The sequence below is a fragment of the Dendropsophus ebraccatus genome, chromosome 1 (assembly GCF_027789765.1).
Source record: "Dendropsophus ebraccatus isolate aDenEbr1 chromosome 1, aDenEbr1.pat, whole genome shotgun sequence".
NCBI classification, from domain to species: domain Eukaryota; kingdom Metazoa; phylum Chordata; class Amphibia; order Anura; family Hylidae; genus Dendropsophus; species Dendropsophus ebraccatus.
The window spans coordinates 220,226,755-220,241,317 of record NC_091454.1 but is presented as its reverse complement, the minus strand read 5'-3'; the positions used below and the strand labels follow the sequence as shown (position 1 = coordinate 220,241,317).

General features: G+C 42.5%; 2 protein-coding genes across 2 annotated transcripts in view; both read left to right on the top strand.

Moving 5' to 3' along the window:
• Positions 1-7,829, top strand: part of LOC138784638 (vomeronasal type-2 receptor 1-like) — a 29,391-nt gene extending 21,562 nt beyond the window's left edge. Inside the window, exons 10-12 of the mRNA XM_069960268.1 lie at positions 695-775; positions 7,150-7,210; positions 7,798-7,829. Of these exons, the coding sequence (XP_069816369.1) occupies positions 695-775; positions 7,150-7,210; positions 7,798-7,829 (174 nt within the window). The remainder of the gene's footprint in view (positions 1-694; positions 776-7,149; positions 7,211-7,797) is intronic.
• Positions 7,830-7,939: 110 nt separating this feature from the next.
• On the top strand, positions 7,940-13,909 carry LOC138784628 (extracellular calcium-sensing receptor-like). Its single transcript, XM_069960256.1, has 6 exons — positions 7,940-8,049; positions 9,159-9,444; positions 10,678-11,508; positions 11,999-12,226; positions 12,773-12,896; positions 12,996-13,909. Exons 1-6 carry the CDS (start codon positions 7,940-7,942, stop codon positions 13,907-13,909), a joined length of 2,493 nt encoding a protein of 830 aa, XP_069816357.1.
• The last annotated feature ends 654 nt before the right edge of the window (positions 13,910-14,563 follow it).

Here is a 14,563-nt window from a genome sequence, read left to right as displayed (position 1 = left end):
GTAAACATATTTTACTTTTTTAGGGTGTTACGGGGCTTAGAAATTTATCAGCAAATTATCACATTTTCGTGAAAGTTTCCAAAACTGATTTTTTTAGGGACCAGTTCTTTTTTTAAATGGATTTAGAAGGCTTGTATCCTGAAAACCCCCATAAGTGACCACATTTTGGAAACTAGACACCTTAAAGAATTCATCTTGGGGTATAATGAGCATTTTAACCCTACAGGGGCTGGAGGAAAGTATTCATCATTAGGTCGTAAAAAAATGGAAATTAAAATTTTCCAATAATATATACGTTTAGATTAAAGTTTCTCATTTTCAAAAGGAACATGAGAGAAAATGCACCCATAAATTTGTAACACAGGGTCTCCTGAGTAAAAAGGTACCCCATATGTGGGCATAAACCACTGTATGGGCACACAGCGAAGCTCAGAAGGGAAGGAGCGCCAATTAGCTTTTCCAATGCAGATTTTGCTGAAGAAGTTTCTGAGCGCCAGGTGCGTTTGCAGTGCCCCTGTAGTGTCAGCAGAGTAAAATCTCGCCATAAGTCACCCCATTTTGGAAAGTGCACCCCTCAAAGAATTCATTTTGGGGTGTGGTGAGCATTTTGACCCCACAGGTATTTGAGGAAAGTATTCAAAACTAGACCGTAAAAATGAAAAACTCGAATTTTTCCAATAATATGTTCGTTTAGTTTGAAATTTCTCAATTTCACGAGGAACAAGAGAAAAACAGTACCCCAAAATGTGTAATGCAGGTTCTCCTGAGTAAAAAGGTAACTCATATGTGGGCATAAACCACTGCATGGGCACACAGCGGGGCTCAGAAGGGAAGGAGCGCCAATTAGCATTTTCAGTGCAGATTTTGCTGAAGAAGTTTCTGAGCGCCAGGTGCGTTTACAGCGCCCCTGTAGTGCCAAGTGTAGTGAACCCCCCCATAAGTCACCCCATTTTAGAAAGTACACCCCTCAAATAATTCATCTTGGGGTGTGGTGAACATTTTGACCCCTCAGGTATTAGAGGAAAGTATTCAAAATTGGCCAGTAAAAATGAAAAACTCAAATTTTTCAAATAATATGTTGGTTTAGTTCAAAATTTCTAAATTTTACAAGGAACAAGAGAAAAAATGTACCCCAAAATCTGTAACGCAGGTTCTTCTGAGTAGAACGGTACCTCATATGTGGGCATAAACCACTGTATGGGCACACAGCAGGGCTCAGAAGGAAGGGAGTGCCAATTTTCTGGAGCAAAACTGCAGCTAGTAATAGTTATTAGAATAGCGCAGTTACTAAAATACAATTAAAAAAATTAGATTACAGGTAATGTGGGGTGGTTACGGGCAACCTGGGGTGGTTACAGGTAATCTGGAGGTGGTTACGGGTAACCTGGGGTAGTTACGGTCAACATGGGGTGGTCACGGGCAACCTTTTGTGGTTACGGCAACGTGGGGTGGTTACAGGCAACGTGGGGTGGATACGAACAACCTGCTGTGGTTACAGACAACCTAGGGTGGTTACAGGCAACCTGCTGTGGTTACGGGAAACATGGGGTGGTTATGGGCAACGTGGGGGGGGTTATGGGCAACCAGGGGTGGATACGGACAACCTTCTGTGGTTACAGACAATCTAGGGTGGTTACAGGCAACCTGCTGTGGTTATGGGAAAAGTGGGGTGGTTACGGGCAACATGGGGTGGTTACAAGCTATGTGGGGTGGTTACAGGTTATCTGGGGTGGTTACAGGCTATCTGGGGTGGTTACGGGCAACATGGGGTGGTTACGGATAATCTGCGGTGGTTACCTGCTGTGGTTATGGGAAAAGTTGGGTGGTTACGGGCAACATGGGGTGGTTACAGGCTACGTGGGGCAGTTACAGGCTACGTGGGGTGGTTAGGGTTAGGGTTACAGGCTATCTGGGGTTACAGGCTATCATGGGGTGGTTACGAGCAACATGGGGTGGTTACGGATAATCTGCGGTGGTTACGGACAATCTGGGGTGGTTACGGATAAACTGAAAGGCTTATAGGTAATCTGGGGTGGGTACCTGTAATCTGGTTACGGCAATCTGGAGGGGGTCATTGGCAATTTGGGGTGGTTAGAGGCAAAGTGCGGTGGTCAGAGGCAACATGCGGTGGTCAGTATCGATGTGCGGTGGTCAGAGGCGACGTGCGGTGGTCAGTGGCGACGTGCGGTGGTCAGTGGCGACGTGCGGTGGTCAGAGGCGACGTGCGGTGGTCAGAGGCGACGTGCGGTGGTTGCATGCAATCTGGGGGGTTGCATGTAATCTGGGGTGATTACGGGTAACCTGAGGGGGTCACTGGCAATTTAGGGTGGTTACGGTCAACGTCTGGTGGTTATGTGTAATCTGGCGTGATTACGGGCAACCTGGGGTGGTTACGGGTAACCTGCGGTGGTTACGGGTAATCTGGGGGTTTACGGGCAACCTGGGGCGGTTTTGGGCAACCTGACGCAGTTACAGGCAACCTGCAGTGGTTACGGGTAATCTGCGGGGGTTAGGGGTAATTTGACAGTAAACTGCAATTATTACTATTATAAAAAGTGTGTGTTTTATTTTTTGTATGTTTTTCCCTTTTTGTACTTTTACACAGTCATTTTCACTGTATTACTATGATTACTGTGATATTTTCTATCACAGTAATCATAGATCTGATTTTCTGAGTTGGCTGGTTATGGAGCGCATGCGCACTTCATAACCAGCCTGGACGCCGAGGAGGAAGGACCTCCCTGGATCCAGTGAGTATATGGGGCAGGGGGGGGGTGACTGGGGGACGGGGGTGACTGGGGGGGTGGGGGACGACTTAGGGGGGGACTGACCCTTGACTTTTATCCCCTGTCACCAATCATTTATGGTGACAGGGGATAAAAAGTGCCGTGCTCCACATAGCACAAGCGATCAGCGGTGGATCACCGAGGATTCACGATGGGGGGAGATGAAAGGCAGCGGCTCCGGCAATGCCCGTTACCGGAGGCCGCCGCTATAACGTTAATAGCAGCGATCACCAGTATGGGGGCCGTCCGGGAGGGACCCCACACACTGCCCAAACCCCTCAGCTACCTCCGGTAGCTAGGGGGGTTGGGGTGGGGGCCTTCCCGGCCCCGCTATCTTATTCTCTGTCATCGCCGTAAAAAGCTGATGGCAGCAGAATAAGGCCCCTTAGTGACTGCCGTAAAAAGCCGTATTGGCGGTCACTAAGGGGTTAAGTTTGTTAGTAAAGGCACAAGTTGCCGGGGGAAGCAAGCGCTGACCTGTTAGGTCAGCATTAACTTCCCCCATTTTCCCCACTATTACACACACAGATTGTGAGCGGGGAACGTTCTTCATTCGTCTGTCATTGAAGTCAGCAGCAGTCTGCTGCCAGGGAACCCAAAAAACGAAGACGATAAAGATAAAAAAAAATTATTATAAAATGTAAGACAAAAAAAAATAAAAAATCATACCTACCTTTCCTCTGTCCTGCTTACTGCTAGAGGGTTCTGTGGGTAAAAGCAGAAAGTGTAGCAGATTTTAGCTCACAGTTCCCATGATGGGGGGTTATACATGTAAATCTGATCTTTTTGGACCTTTTTTTGGCAATGCAACTCCAGGTATTAGGTTGGTACGTACAGAAGCATGGACATCTCTCAGGGTAACCAATTTTGCAATAGATGCATAGACGTCAACTATGAAGCCTCGTCTTACATTCATGTACCTGTGCAATTTCTAATCGCTTGGGGCACTAAAGTGGACATATTAATAGTTGGGAGGGTGTACAGAAGAGGATAGTGTGGGGCATAGATGAGTCATTATGTTAGTTTGGGGGCACAGATGAGAAAGTGTGCTAGCACAAAAAAGGTATAATAGTTTGGGGAAAGGAGGAATTATAATAATGTGGGGCATAGAAGGGGCATTATAATAGTATGGGGAAAATAGTAAGGGGAGGGCACAGAAAGGCTACGTCGATGACCAGCGGTTGTTGGAATTTTTTTTTTTTTATAAAATGGTCAACAAGGGGTGTGGGGGTGTTTTTATTTGAATAAAAAATATTTTTCCCTTGTGTCTTGTCTTTATTTCTTTACTATATAGACTTAATAGTACATATAATAAAGACAAGACACAAGTGAAAAATGTTTTTTATTCAAATAAAAACACCCCCACACCCCTTGTTGATCATTTTATATAAAAAAAAATACCAACAACCACTGGTCATCGACATAGTCCATCAAATCCGCCTTAATCCACAGGATATCTGAAAAACAAAAAGGGAGAAACACACAAAAATACACACAAACAGGAGCACAACCCCCTTTATTGTAAGCGGTGTTGTGCACCTTACAGTATGCAGCATCTTTACAGATCACTACTTACAGTGTGGCACCCAAGGGGGTAAGGGAGGATGCATTGCATCCCCCTTAACCCTTTGGGTGCCATACTGAACAATATGACCCCAAGGGGGTTAAGTAAGGCTCCCCACTTAACCCCTTGGGGGCCACACTGATGTCAGACTGCACCCATACCAGCAAGGAAGGGGTTAAGTGACCCCTTCCCTTCCTTGCTGGGATGGGTGTAGTGCAGGGGGGGGGGAGCTATCTACTCACCCTCTGATGTGTTCTATCTTCTCTTTTCTTTCTTCTTTCTTCAGCTAAGTATTAATTATTACATTGAGCTGTATTACCGGCAATCGGTATTGCCGGCAATAATACAGCTTCATGTAGTAGGTAATATTTAATTAATAAAACACATTTTCGTTCTAATAGTTTTATTAAAACGAATACATACTTTTGCAATTAAATATACTGTAAAAAAAGGAATAAATAAATATACATATTTATTTATGTATTTATTTTTTTTATTAACAGTATATTTAATTGCAAAAGCATGGATTTGTTTTAATAAAGCTATTGAACAACGAAAATAACTTTTTTAGAACAAAACTTTGTTTTATTAATTAAATATTAACTATTACAGGGATCAGCATTATTGCCGGCAATTGCTAATTTCCGCTAATACCGTGCCCTGTAATACTGATTCCCTGCTTTCCCAGGGAGCATAAACTTTATTTAAAAAGCTAAAAAATTGTTCAGCTGTTTTAGTAAAGTTAATTTAGATTTGAATATTTGATCACATATTCGATCAAACTCGAATCTTATGAATAGTGCATTATTCGATCGAATAGCTATTCAATCAAATACTATTCGCTCATCTCTACCCTCTACCCATGCCACACCAGGTGGTTATTATTTTTGCCACTATTTGTTGGATCCTGCATGCCCAGAGCATAGGCTTCTTATATGCCATGGAGAGGCCAAAGTACAGTGTAGGTCCGTCCCGGCATGAGGCCACCTTATCGTGGTGGGATGGTTTACACTATTTGCAAATGGTAACCAAGAGCCTCATCTTAGCAGTTGGGGGTGCTGCTTTTAGCAATTTTCATATCTGTATTGGGTCTGTATCTTAAGCTGTTGCACTTTTTGTGTTTTCGGGTGTTTGCAATTTCAGCCATAGCAACGTACTCCTGCCTAGTGTTAATGGTGAACTGTCCAAAATTGTCTTTTTGCCTGTATTCCAAATGCCTGATATACAGCTAGGGTCTACATTGTACTGTCGATTAGCTTCTCGTCTGTAACATCTATGTCCGCAGCTAAGTTTCATTTATTAAACCTTTTATTATATTTTCTATTCTAATCTATGGTGCTCATAGTCCTGCTTTGACCATCAGAAAAATCAGTTTATTACAATCAAAAGGTAAGACGATCCCTCGAGTCACTAAGATTTGTGTCTTATTATATCATTACATATAATTATGCTCTTTTCCTATATTCTGAGGATGATAATGCTATCCGCGCTGGGACTGAACGTCTACATACAGGAAATCACTGAATGTGTTATTATGGAAATAATTCCCAGGATGGACGAGAGCTTCTCATATATATATAGTGAGTATACGGGAATACCAGAGGAAACTGAAAGACATATACAGTATGAGGTGAGTGGCATATAATACTTAGATTTTATCATTACTATTGTTTATTTTTAAAGAGTCTTTGATTCCAGAGCGATGTACAAACGATAAGGGGTTCCAATACAGGGGGTGAGAGAGTAGAGGGGGGAGCAGCTTGGTGCAGTGCGGTGAGATGGCAGCAGGGTTATTGTAGATTGTAACCTAATCGGAAGATATGAGTTTTCAAGTTGCTTTTGAAAGTTGTGATGGTGGGTGAAAGACGGATGTGTCAGTTGCTCTTAGTTGGGGGAGATGTGGGGAAATTGTTGAAGGTGATTGTTTGAGGAGGGGACAAGGGGAGAGCACAGACTTGTGAGGGTCAAAGATTGATGAGGTATTTGGTGATCATATCAGAGAAAGTGGTGTGGGAGATGCTAAATGTACAGTTCGAGATCCATGATGATCTAATATAAGATGCAGGAGAGGACCAAGTCTGTAACACCAATGGATGACAGAGCTTGTAGGAGGAGGGAATGATTGAAAGTGGCAGAAGATAGCTCAAGGAGAAGGTGCACATAGTATTGGCCTGATACTTTGGAAGTTAACAGATCTATGAAACGGTGGAGGTGGAAGCCAGATTGTATGGGGTAAAAGAAGGAGTTGGATGAAAAGAGGGAGAGCAGTATAGGACATGTTGTTCAAGAAGTTTTGAGGCAAAGGAAAGAAGAGATAGGCTGGTAGCTGGAAAGAAGGAAGGGTTCACGGGATGTTTTAGTTGGGTGTTTACATGAAGAAGGAAAGTTGCCAGTGTTAAGTGTCAGATAGAAATATTTAGGGTACTACTGAGCAGGTGTATCTATCATTTGTGATACTGAATGTGATACTGTTGCTGAGCTGTCTAAGGGAGCATGCACACTGAGGAAAATAGCTGAAAATCCTGAGCAGAATTCACATTGCGGACTCCGCTGGGAATCCCACCTGTCTCAGCAAGTAAAGGACTCCTTCGCTCTTCACGGCTCTCTGAGTAGAGTCCATGGGGCGGGGATTTCGCTCGGCATTTCCGCCTAGTTTCCTCAGTGTGCACATACCCTTAGCCTATCACAAGTAATACAAAGCTACGCACCAATATATTGAAGCCAGTTTGGTGTGATTTTTGCCCTTTGAGCTGTTTTCTTTTGTTTTTTTCTTTTGTTTTTTTTTTATATCTTTTCTAGCTACTCAGACCTCTTTTGCTCATAAAGTCTAATCTAATGGAAAAGGGGCAAGATTTTTCCAGTAAGTGATGAATTGCTACCTCTGTAAGTAATTTTATTTGGAGGGGAGGGATAGCAGACAAGGAATAAAGAACAGGGAGAGATGGAAGATATCCTTCTGGGGATGACCCTATGTCATGTCCTAACTGCAGAAATGTAGGCACCATCAGATGAGAGCCAGACATTTATGGTGGATCTGACTAGTTCACCTGTAGGGATGTAACAAGATGAGGGTGTAGAGTCATGAACCAGTGATGGTTTAGAGGCCTGAGCTTTCTAAGCTTTCCATACGTAACACTTTAATAACCTCTCACCACTACATTCCCAGTTTCACAGAAGTTTTGAGCATTTCTATTACTTAGTGCCAACATATTCCACAGCACCGCCATTCTCTCCCCGCTGGGGCTTATACTCTAAATTAAGCCATAAGTATATTTTCTGAGTCTGGAAGTAAACAAGTAGAAATTACAAACTCCACAAAGATGTCAACTATAGACAGATTTGAACACACAACCCACACAACCACCAAGCTGAAAGCCAACAACTCTAACCATGGTGCTACCATTCTGCTTCTTAAGATACTGTAATAGTCTTAATATTTTATTGCAGGGTTCTTCATCTATGACCAGTCCTACATTTGATGTCATAAATCTGACAGACAATGCGGCTTCGGTTCATGCTCTATCTCTTACACTTCTGCAATTGCATTGAATCAAGTTGCAGACTAACCAGCAGCGATATCACACCAGCCATGTCCTTGGATGGGAAGATAATAATTGGGGCGGTGTTCCCTGTTTACGTGGACAAAACCTACCCAATCATTGATTACAAGGAGAGACCTGTTCCTGTCATCTGTAAGACGTAAGGCTTATTCTTTATATAATGTACAGATGCTTGCTAGAGGTTCAGGTCAGCCACTATTGTATTAAAGGGGTCTTCCAGTCTTGTCTATGCAACTCTTTATAGGATATACAGTCCAATGACATTCATGGCCTATCCATACTTATGTTGGCTTGAGTCAAGTTTGAAATGTAATGCAGTTGAAATGTTATGCAGCCTGTAGATGTAGCACTTAAATCAGGACCCTTGTTTTTCAGAGGTCTTCTCTGCAGTATAAATAAAACACTGTTGTTATAAATGGTGCATTGTAGTTGGGGGCCTGTTACAGATTTTTCCTTGGGCCCAGGATTTATATCTTACGTCTGACTGATCACATTCAGCTTCCCATTTCTTCCCCACACTAATCACACAGTGCAAAGCAGGTAACAAAAAGGAAAGAATACTAAGAATATGGCCAAGAGGGGATTTCTTAAGAACTAGCTAGAAAAATCCATGTTGACAAACTGATAGGAGCCTTCCAACATGTTGGGTGATGAACCTACATAATGGGGCACCTACTTACGTATTACAGGAAAATATCTACCTACTTAAGTGCCTACCAACCTACTGAAGGTATCTACCTTCCTAATGAGGGATCTACCTACTTTCAGGGAGGAATCTAACTAACAACATACTAGTTAAACTGACCTCCTGGAGGTACCTATCTAAGGATGACTTCCTTTTAGAAGTCATATGTGCTTACCTATTTTAGGGGACCTACATACTTATCTGGGGACCTATGTACCTACTGACCAACTTTCTAGTTTAACCTAACTACTGTGGGATTCTACCTATTGATCTGCTAGGAGGACCTACTTACCTACTGGATGAAACTACCAGGTGGGGAGTCCTAAATACTTAATTGTTGGCCCATCTAAGTAGTAAAGGAGATTACCCTAATTAGGGTGACGTGCTCATTTAACAGAAAGGACCTAATTCTAAAATGAATGGTTGGGGCCAATGGGTGTACCTAATGTTATCATGCAGTCTAAAACCAGCCCTAAGTCTAAATGTACACTATATAACAATTAGATTATCTCCCGCAAGATACAGTACTTAGGAAACATTGACTGTGTATGTGTTCTCCTCAGCTTAACGTTATATACCTACCAGTGGGCCCAAGCCGTACGTTACGCTGTGGAGGAAGTTACCCCCATGTTTTTTCCAAATATCACTTTGGGATTCCAGATCTTTGACTCTTGTATAGTTCTCCAGAGAGCAGTGTCAGGAACTCTACACTTGTTGAGTGGATATGAAAAACCTGTGCCCAACTATCGATGTAACCAGGACACACATTTGGCAGCAGTAATCGGAGATTTTACATCTACAAACTCAATTTCACTGGCTCATATACTGGGGCTGTACAGGTATCCACAAGTAAGTGCTAGGGAACCCATGACACTACAAGTTCTTTTGACACCTCTTTTCTCTGGGATCCTTTTATTGTATGTGAAAATCAAGAAAATTATTTAAGCTATAAATGAAAAAAAATTGCTGAAATATTGAGGGAAAGGGTGATCTTATAACTCATAAACACAAAGGGCCAAAAGCCCAACAGACTCCCCTCTGCTTAGATCTCCCCATTACTAATACTTATAAAATGTCCCTTTAACTATTAAGGTGATAATGTGGTATGTGTTAATAAATACACAGCTTGCTCAACCACACATGCTATGGTAATGCTCCATAATTTAGAACTAAGGAGCTAATTGAAACTGACAAGATTAGGGCGCGACAGAGCTGCTACTTAAAATTCAGTACGCAAACACTGCCTCAACAACAAATGTTTGCACAACACATGGGTGTCATCAGGCCTGTGCCAGTAAAAGCAAAGGGTTACGCTTGCTCTTCATTACTCCACCCCGAAATTTCAATACTCAATGCATGTCCTGCACAGAAAAGGGTCAACAAGACAGCAACCCTCCCCAAGGCTGGGCTACATGTGCAAGACCTTGCAGGGTTGTGCAGACCTGCCATCCTCCGCACCTCACAAAGCACGATCATATAAAAGACACTGATAAGAGGTTAAGTCCATTCTGTTCTGATTTTCAGCATTGAAGCTGGAGGATGGAGAAGAATAAGAGGCAGCTCTCTCTCCTGCCATCCTAGCACTCATATATTAGTTTCTTTGGCTGCAGAACACACCAGGCAGAAGACATGTAGGATGATGTCACCATGTTGCCTGTGCCTTAACTCGATTTACTAATTTCTAGGCCACAGGCCTAAAACTGCTTGCGGACTAGTAGATTTTAATACGGATGGTGCTGGCAGCTATCTTGACTGCCCACAATACAATGTGATGCAACGTCCTGCTTAAGGGAATCTTTTGATTTCTGTGGCGGGCCAAAAATCATGGAACCACGGAAAACCCCTTTTAAAGGTATTGAGATTATTTCTAAAAGTATCCAAGCACCTTCAAAATAGTCTAGGAGTGAATTCATGAATCACCAATAATACCATGTAACATCCCAGATCTTTACTTTTTAAAACTTAAAAAATTTAAAGAAAACTGGTAGAGGCTTTTATTACCACACGTTATTTGCTGTGTAAATAGGAGATATTAATGTTTGTTGCTCATTGGTATTACTGAATGATATTCTTTTTTAACAGATTAGTCACTATGCCACAAGTACTCTCCTTAGTGACCGTATCCAGTTCCGATCATTCTTTAGAACAGTCCCCAGTGATGCCTTCCAGTCTCGGGGTCTAGCACAGCTGGTGCTGCACTTTGGATGGACCTGGATTGGTCTACTGGCCATTGATAATGATTACGGGAAGCAAGCTATCCAACTGGTCAAGAGGGAGGTACTTCAAGCTGGAGCCTGTGTGGCTTTCACAGAGAACATAATATCCGGTCAGCAAGATCGAAACGCCCCACATATTGCTCAGGTAATTAAAGACTCAACAGCCACAGTGGTGGTCATCTTCTCTCCTGATATAGACCTTAGCTATCTCCTTGATGAGATGCTGAGGCAGAACGTCACAGGAAAAGTATTGATTGCCACAGACGGTTGGGCTACCTCACCTTTCTTGTCAGTCAGTAAATATTCAAGACTTCTTCTTGGAACAATTGGTTTTGCCCTCCCTGGTGGAAGCATGCCGGGATTTGGAGATTTCCTCAACAAGATCAATCCATCCATGGTTATGGGAAACCAATATATAAAAAGATTCTGGGAACAAGTTTTTGGCTGCAAATTTCAAGACCAGAAATCCCCTGAAGCTCCATCAAACTCAACGATAAAAGAATGTACAGGCCAAGAAAGTCTTAAGAACATCCAGAAAAACGTCAACTATGTCTCTAGTCTACAGGCAACATACAATGTCTATCTAGCAGTTCATGCAATAGCAAAAGCCCTGAGCGATTTGGGTAAATGCAAGAAGGGAGATGGACCATTCCCCAATGGAACATGTGCAGATATTGAGAACTTTAAGCCTTGGCAGGTTAGTGTGAACTTTGACAATGTTCTCTCCACCATGGCTGTTATGTAAAGTTTTTCATACATGTTATTTTTTACTTGCCTTCCCCCTTTATTCTGCTGGATAATAAGGAAAACATTTTTACTGTTTAGGGGCATTATAGATGGGAAGAGAAAGCATGGTGCTGGAAATGTGCAAAAACTCTGATCTGGCAGGCACAAGAAAATACAGAGAAATTACCATGAACTTAGTGACTATTTACGCACATTCTTCTGCTGTCAAGCATTATATGCACCTATTTTTAGTTTTCCTTCCACTGATTATTAATATTGAAGCTCTGTGCCATTTACTTTAAGCCAGCTGATACCACTATGCAATTCCATATGCAGTATGTGGATAGCTATGTTACTATATACAGCATAGAGCATTATTTATTCAATAGCAACCCACTTAAGACCTGAATAGACTGCTGCAGCTACATGAAGATGACAAATGTTGTATGATTTCCTCACAGTTGTTGCACTACATGAAGAAGTTACGTCTGAACATGTCTGAAGGCAGACAACTCTTTTTCAATGAGAACGGAGATCCACCTGCAATGTATGATATAGTGAACTGGCAGCTGAGCCCTGAAGGTCAACTCCAACAAGTCAAAGTGGGCAGCTATGATACCAGTATAACCAGTGGGAACTTCTTTACTATTAATACTAGTCATGTACAGTGGGGAATCGGACACAATGGGGTGAGGATATTGATATTCATGATGACACCTTTGAGTTTCAACTTTACCTCCACATCTAAATTATAACCGCTCTGACGAAATATAGGCAATTAGGTCCTGGACCAGACTAGGGTGGGATTTTGCAGACTCAGCTCACAAGAACATTAGCCACCACTAAGGCCTTACATAGGAGATCACTCAGATGTTAGACATTTAAGCACCTGTTCAAATGCAACAATCAATAGCGTTGGTGGTACACAATATTGGTGGCAAAATGATGTAATCTTGAGGTGCCAACCAGTTATAATAGCAGCCTGGGGTCTCTGCTAGGTCTTGGTCTCCTCACACAGACTGCATGTGACACAGCCAAATACATATTCAGCTATATAGCCATGGCAGCTTATAATAACACCATTCTACTTGGGATCACCAATAGTGTGATGATCCAGAGGAGGAAGACCTCACTACTGGTCACAGAATAGTAAGATTAGATTTTAAGGAGATTTGCACATGACTTTTCTTCTTTACACCATTACCTGCAAATTATTTTTCACAATTTCTTCCCAGGTCCCTGTTTCAGCTTGTAGCCCTAGTTGTCTGCCAGGATTTAGGAGAGCAGCTAGAAAAGGCCAACCTTTATGCTGTTTCCAATGTATTCCATGTCCACATGGAGAGATATCCAACCAAACAAGTAGGAAACATAAGTATGAAGCTCAAAAAGTTCCTGGAACAAATAGTATGGCAAAGGTTCATTGTTGTAACATTGTTTTAATTGTTTTGTTTTTTAAAGATTCCCTGCAATGTATAAAATGCTCGTGGGACATGTGGCCAAATCCAACCCAAGATGTTTGTGTTCCAAGGACCTCAGAATTCCTTTCACATGAAGATCCACTGGGCGTCACCTTAATGGCTACTGGCATCTCCTCATCATTGGTTCCTGTGGCGATCTTTGGACTATTTATTCACTACAGGACAACCCCCATTGTTCGGGCTAATAACTACTCCTTAAGTTGTCTTCTCCTGTTGACATTATCATTCTGTTTTCTTTGTTCTTTAGTTTTTATTGGGTATCCCAAAAATGAGAGCTGTCTTTTAAGACAAGTGACCTTTGGCATTGTATTTGCACTTTGTGTTTCCTGTATCTTGGCCAAAACCATTATGGTAGTTATAGCTTTTAAGGCCACGAGACCTGGTAGTCAACTAAGACATTGGACTACTCCACGTGTATCATATTTCATAGTCATCTCATGTATCCTCATACAGATCTTTCTGTGTATTATGTGGTTGACATTCTCTCCTCCTTTTCTAGAAATTGAATCAGAAAGTAATTCGGGAGTACTGAATATTCAGTGTAATGAAGGGTCACCTTTGGCTTTTTGGTCTATGCTTGGCTACCTTGGTCTTCTGGCCTCCATTAGTTTCATTGTGGCTTTCTTGGCCAGGAGACTTCCAGACAGCTTCAATGAGGCCAAGTTCATCACCTTCAGCATGCTGGCCTTCCTGAGTGTCTGGATGTCCTACATTCCCGCATCCCTCAGTTCCCGAGGAAAATATATGGTGGCCATGGAGATCTTTGCTATCCAATCATCAACCTGGGGTCTGGTTATTTGCATGTTCCTTCCAAAGTGTTTTATTATTTTAGTCAGACCCGACATGAACTCAAGAGATAAACTGATGGCAAAACAACAAAATGTAAGAAACTGACAATTAGAAAATTTTCATTTTCAATGTTTACTTATGTTTCCAGTGTTTCATGTATAACTGGGAATTCAAACTGAAGATTATTGCTTATTGTTTTTTCCCCATTTTTAAAAGTGATAAAAAGTTATCTTAAAAGTTTAAATTAAGTTTTCTAAATTTACTAACATGGCTTAGAGTTAACTTTTCTAAAGATTGTCAGTAAAGGCACAATTTGCCGGGGGAAGCAAGTGCTGACCTGTCAGGCCCGCTATTGCATGCACAGACAATAAGCAGGAAATGGTCTTTATATCATTAAAGGGGTACTCCAGCGGGGGGGGGGTATTTTTGGATCTTGCCGGGGAGGAGGTGGCTGAAAGCAAAGACGTCCACTCACCTCCCTGGATCCAGCGGCGGCTCCCGTATCGCGGCGCTCCGGTCCCCGGTTCCCGGCCACTTCCTGGTGTCTGACGCTCGCTTGAGATGTGACATCTCAAGTCTGCTCAGCCAGTCAGTGACAGAGACGGGATCCGTTTTAAGACTTCACGTCTCGAGCCTGCGTCAGACACCAGGAAGCGGCTGGAAACCGGGGACCAGAGCGCAGTGATACGGGACCCGCCACTGGATCCGGGGACGTGAGTGGACGTCTTTGCTCTCAGCCACCTTCTCCCCGGCCAGATC

Bases quoted from the DNA above. Each gene is read 5' to 3' on its own strand.
- LOC138784628 (XM_069960256.1), top strand. From the start codon at position 7,940: ATGTCCTTGGATGGGAAGATAATAATTGGGGCGGTGTTCCCTGTTTAC. The intron at 11,509-11,998 runs GTTAGTGTGAAC...ATTTCCTCACAG, and splicing joins AGAACTTTAAGCCTTGGCAG to TTGTTGCACTACATGAAGAA. The intron at 12,227-12,772 runs GTGAGGATATTG...ATTTCTTCCCAG, and splicing joins GGGGAATCGGACACAATGGG to GTCCCTGTTTCAGCTTGTAG.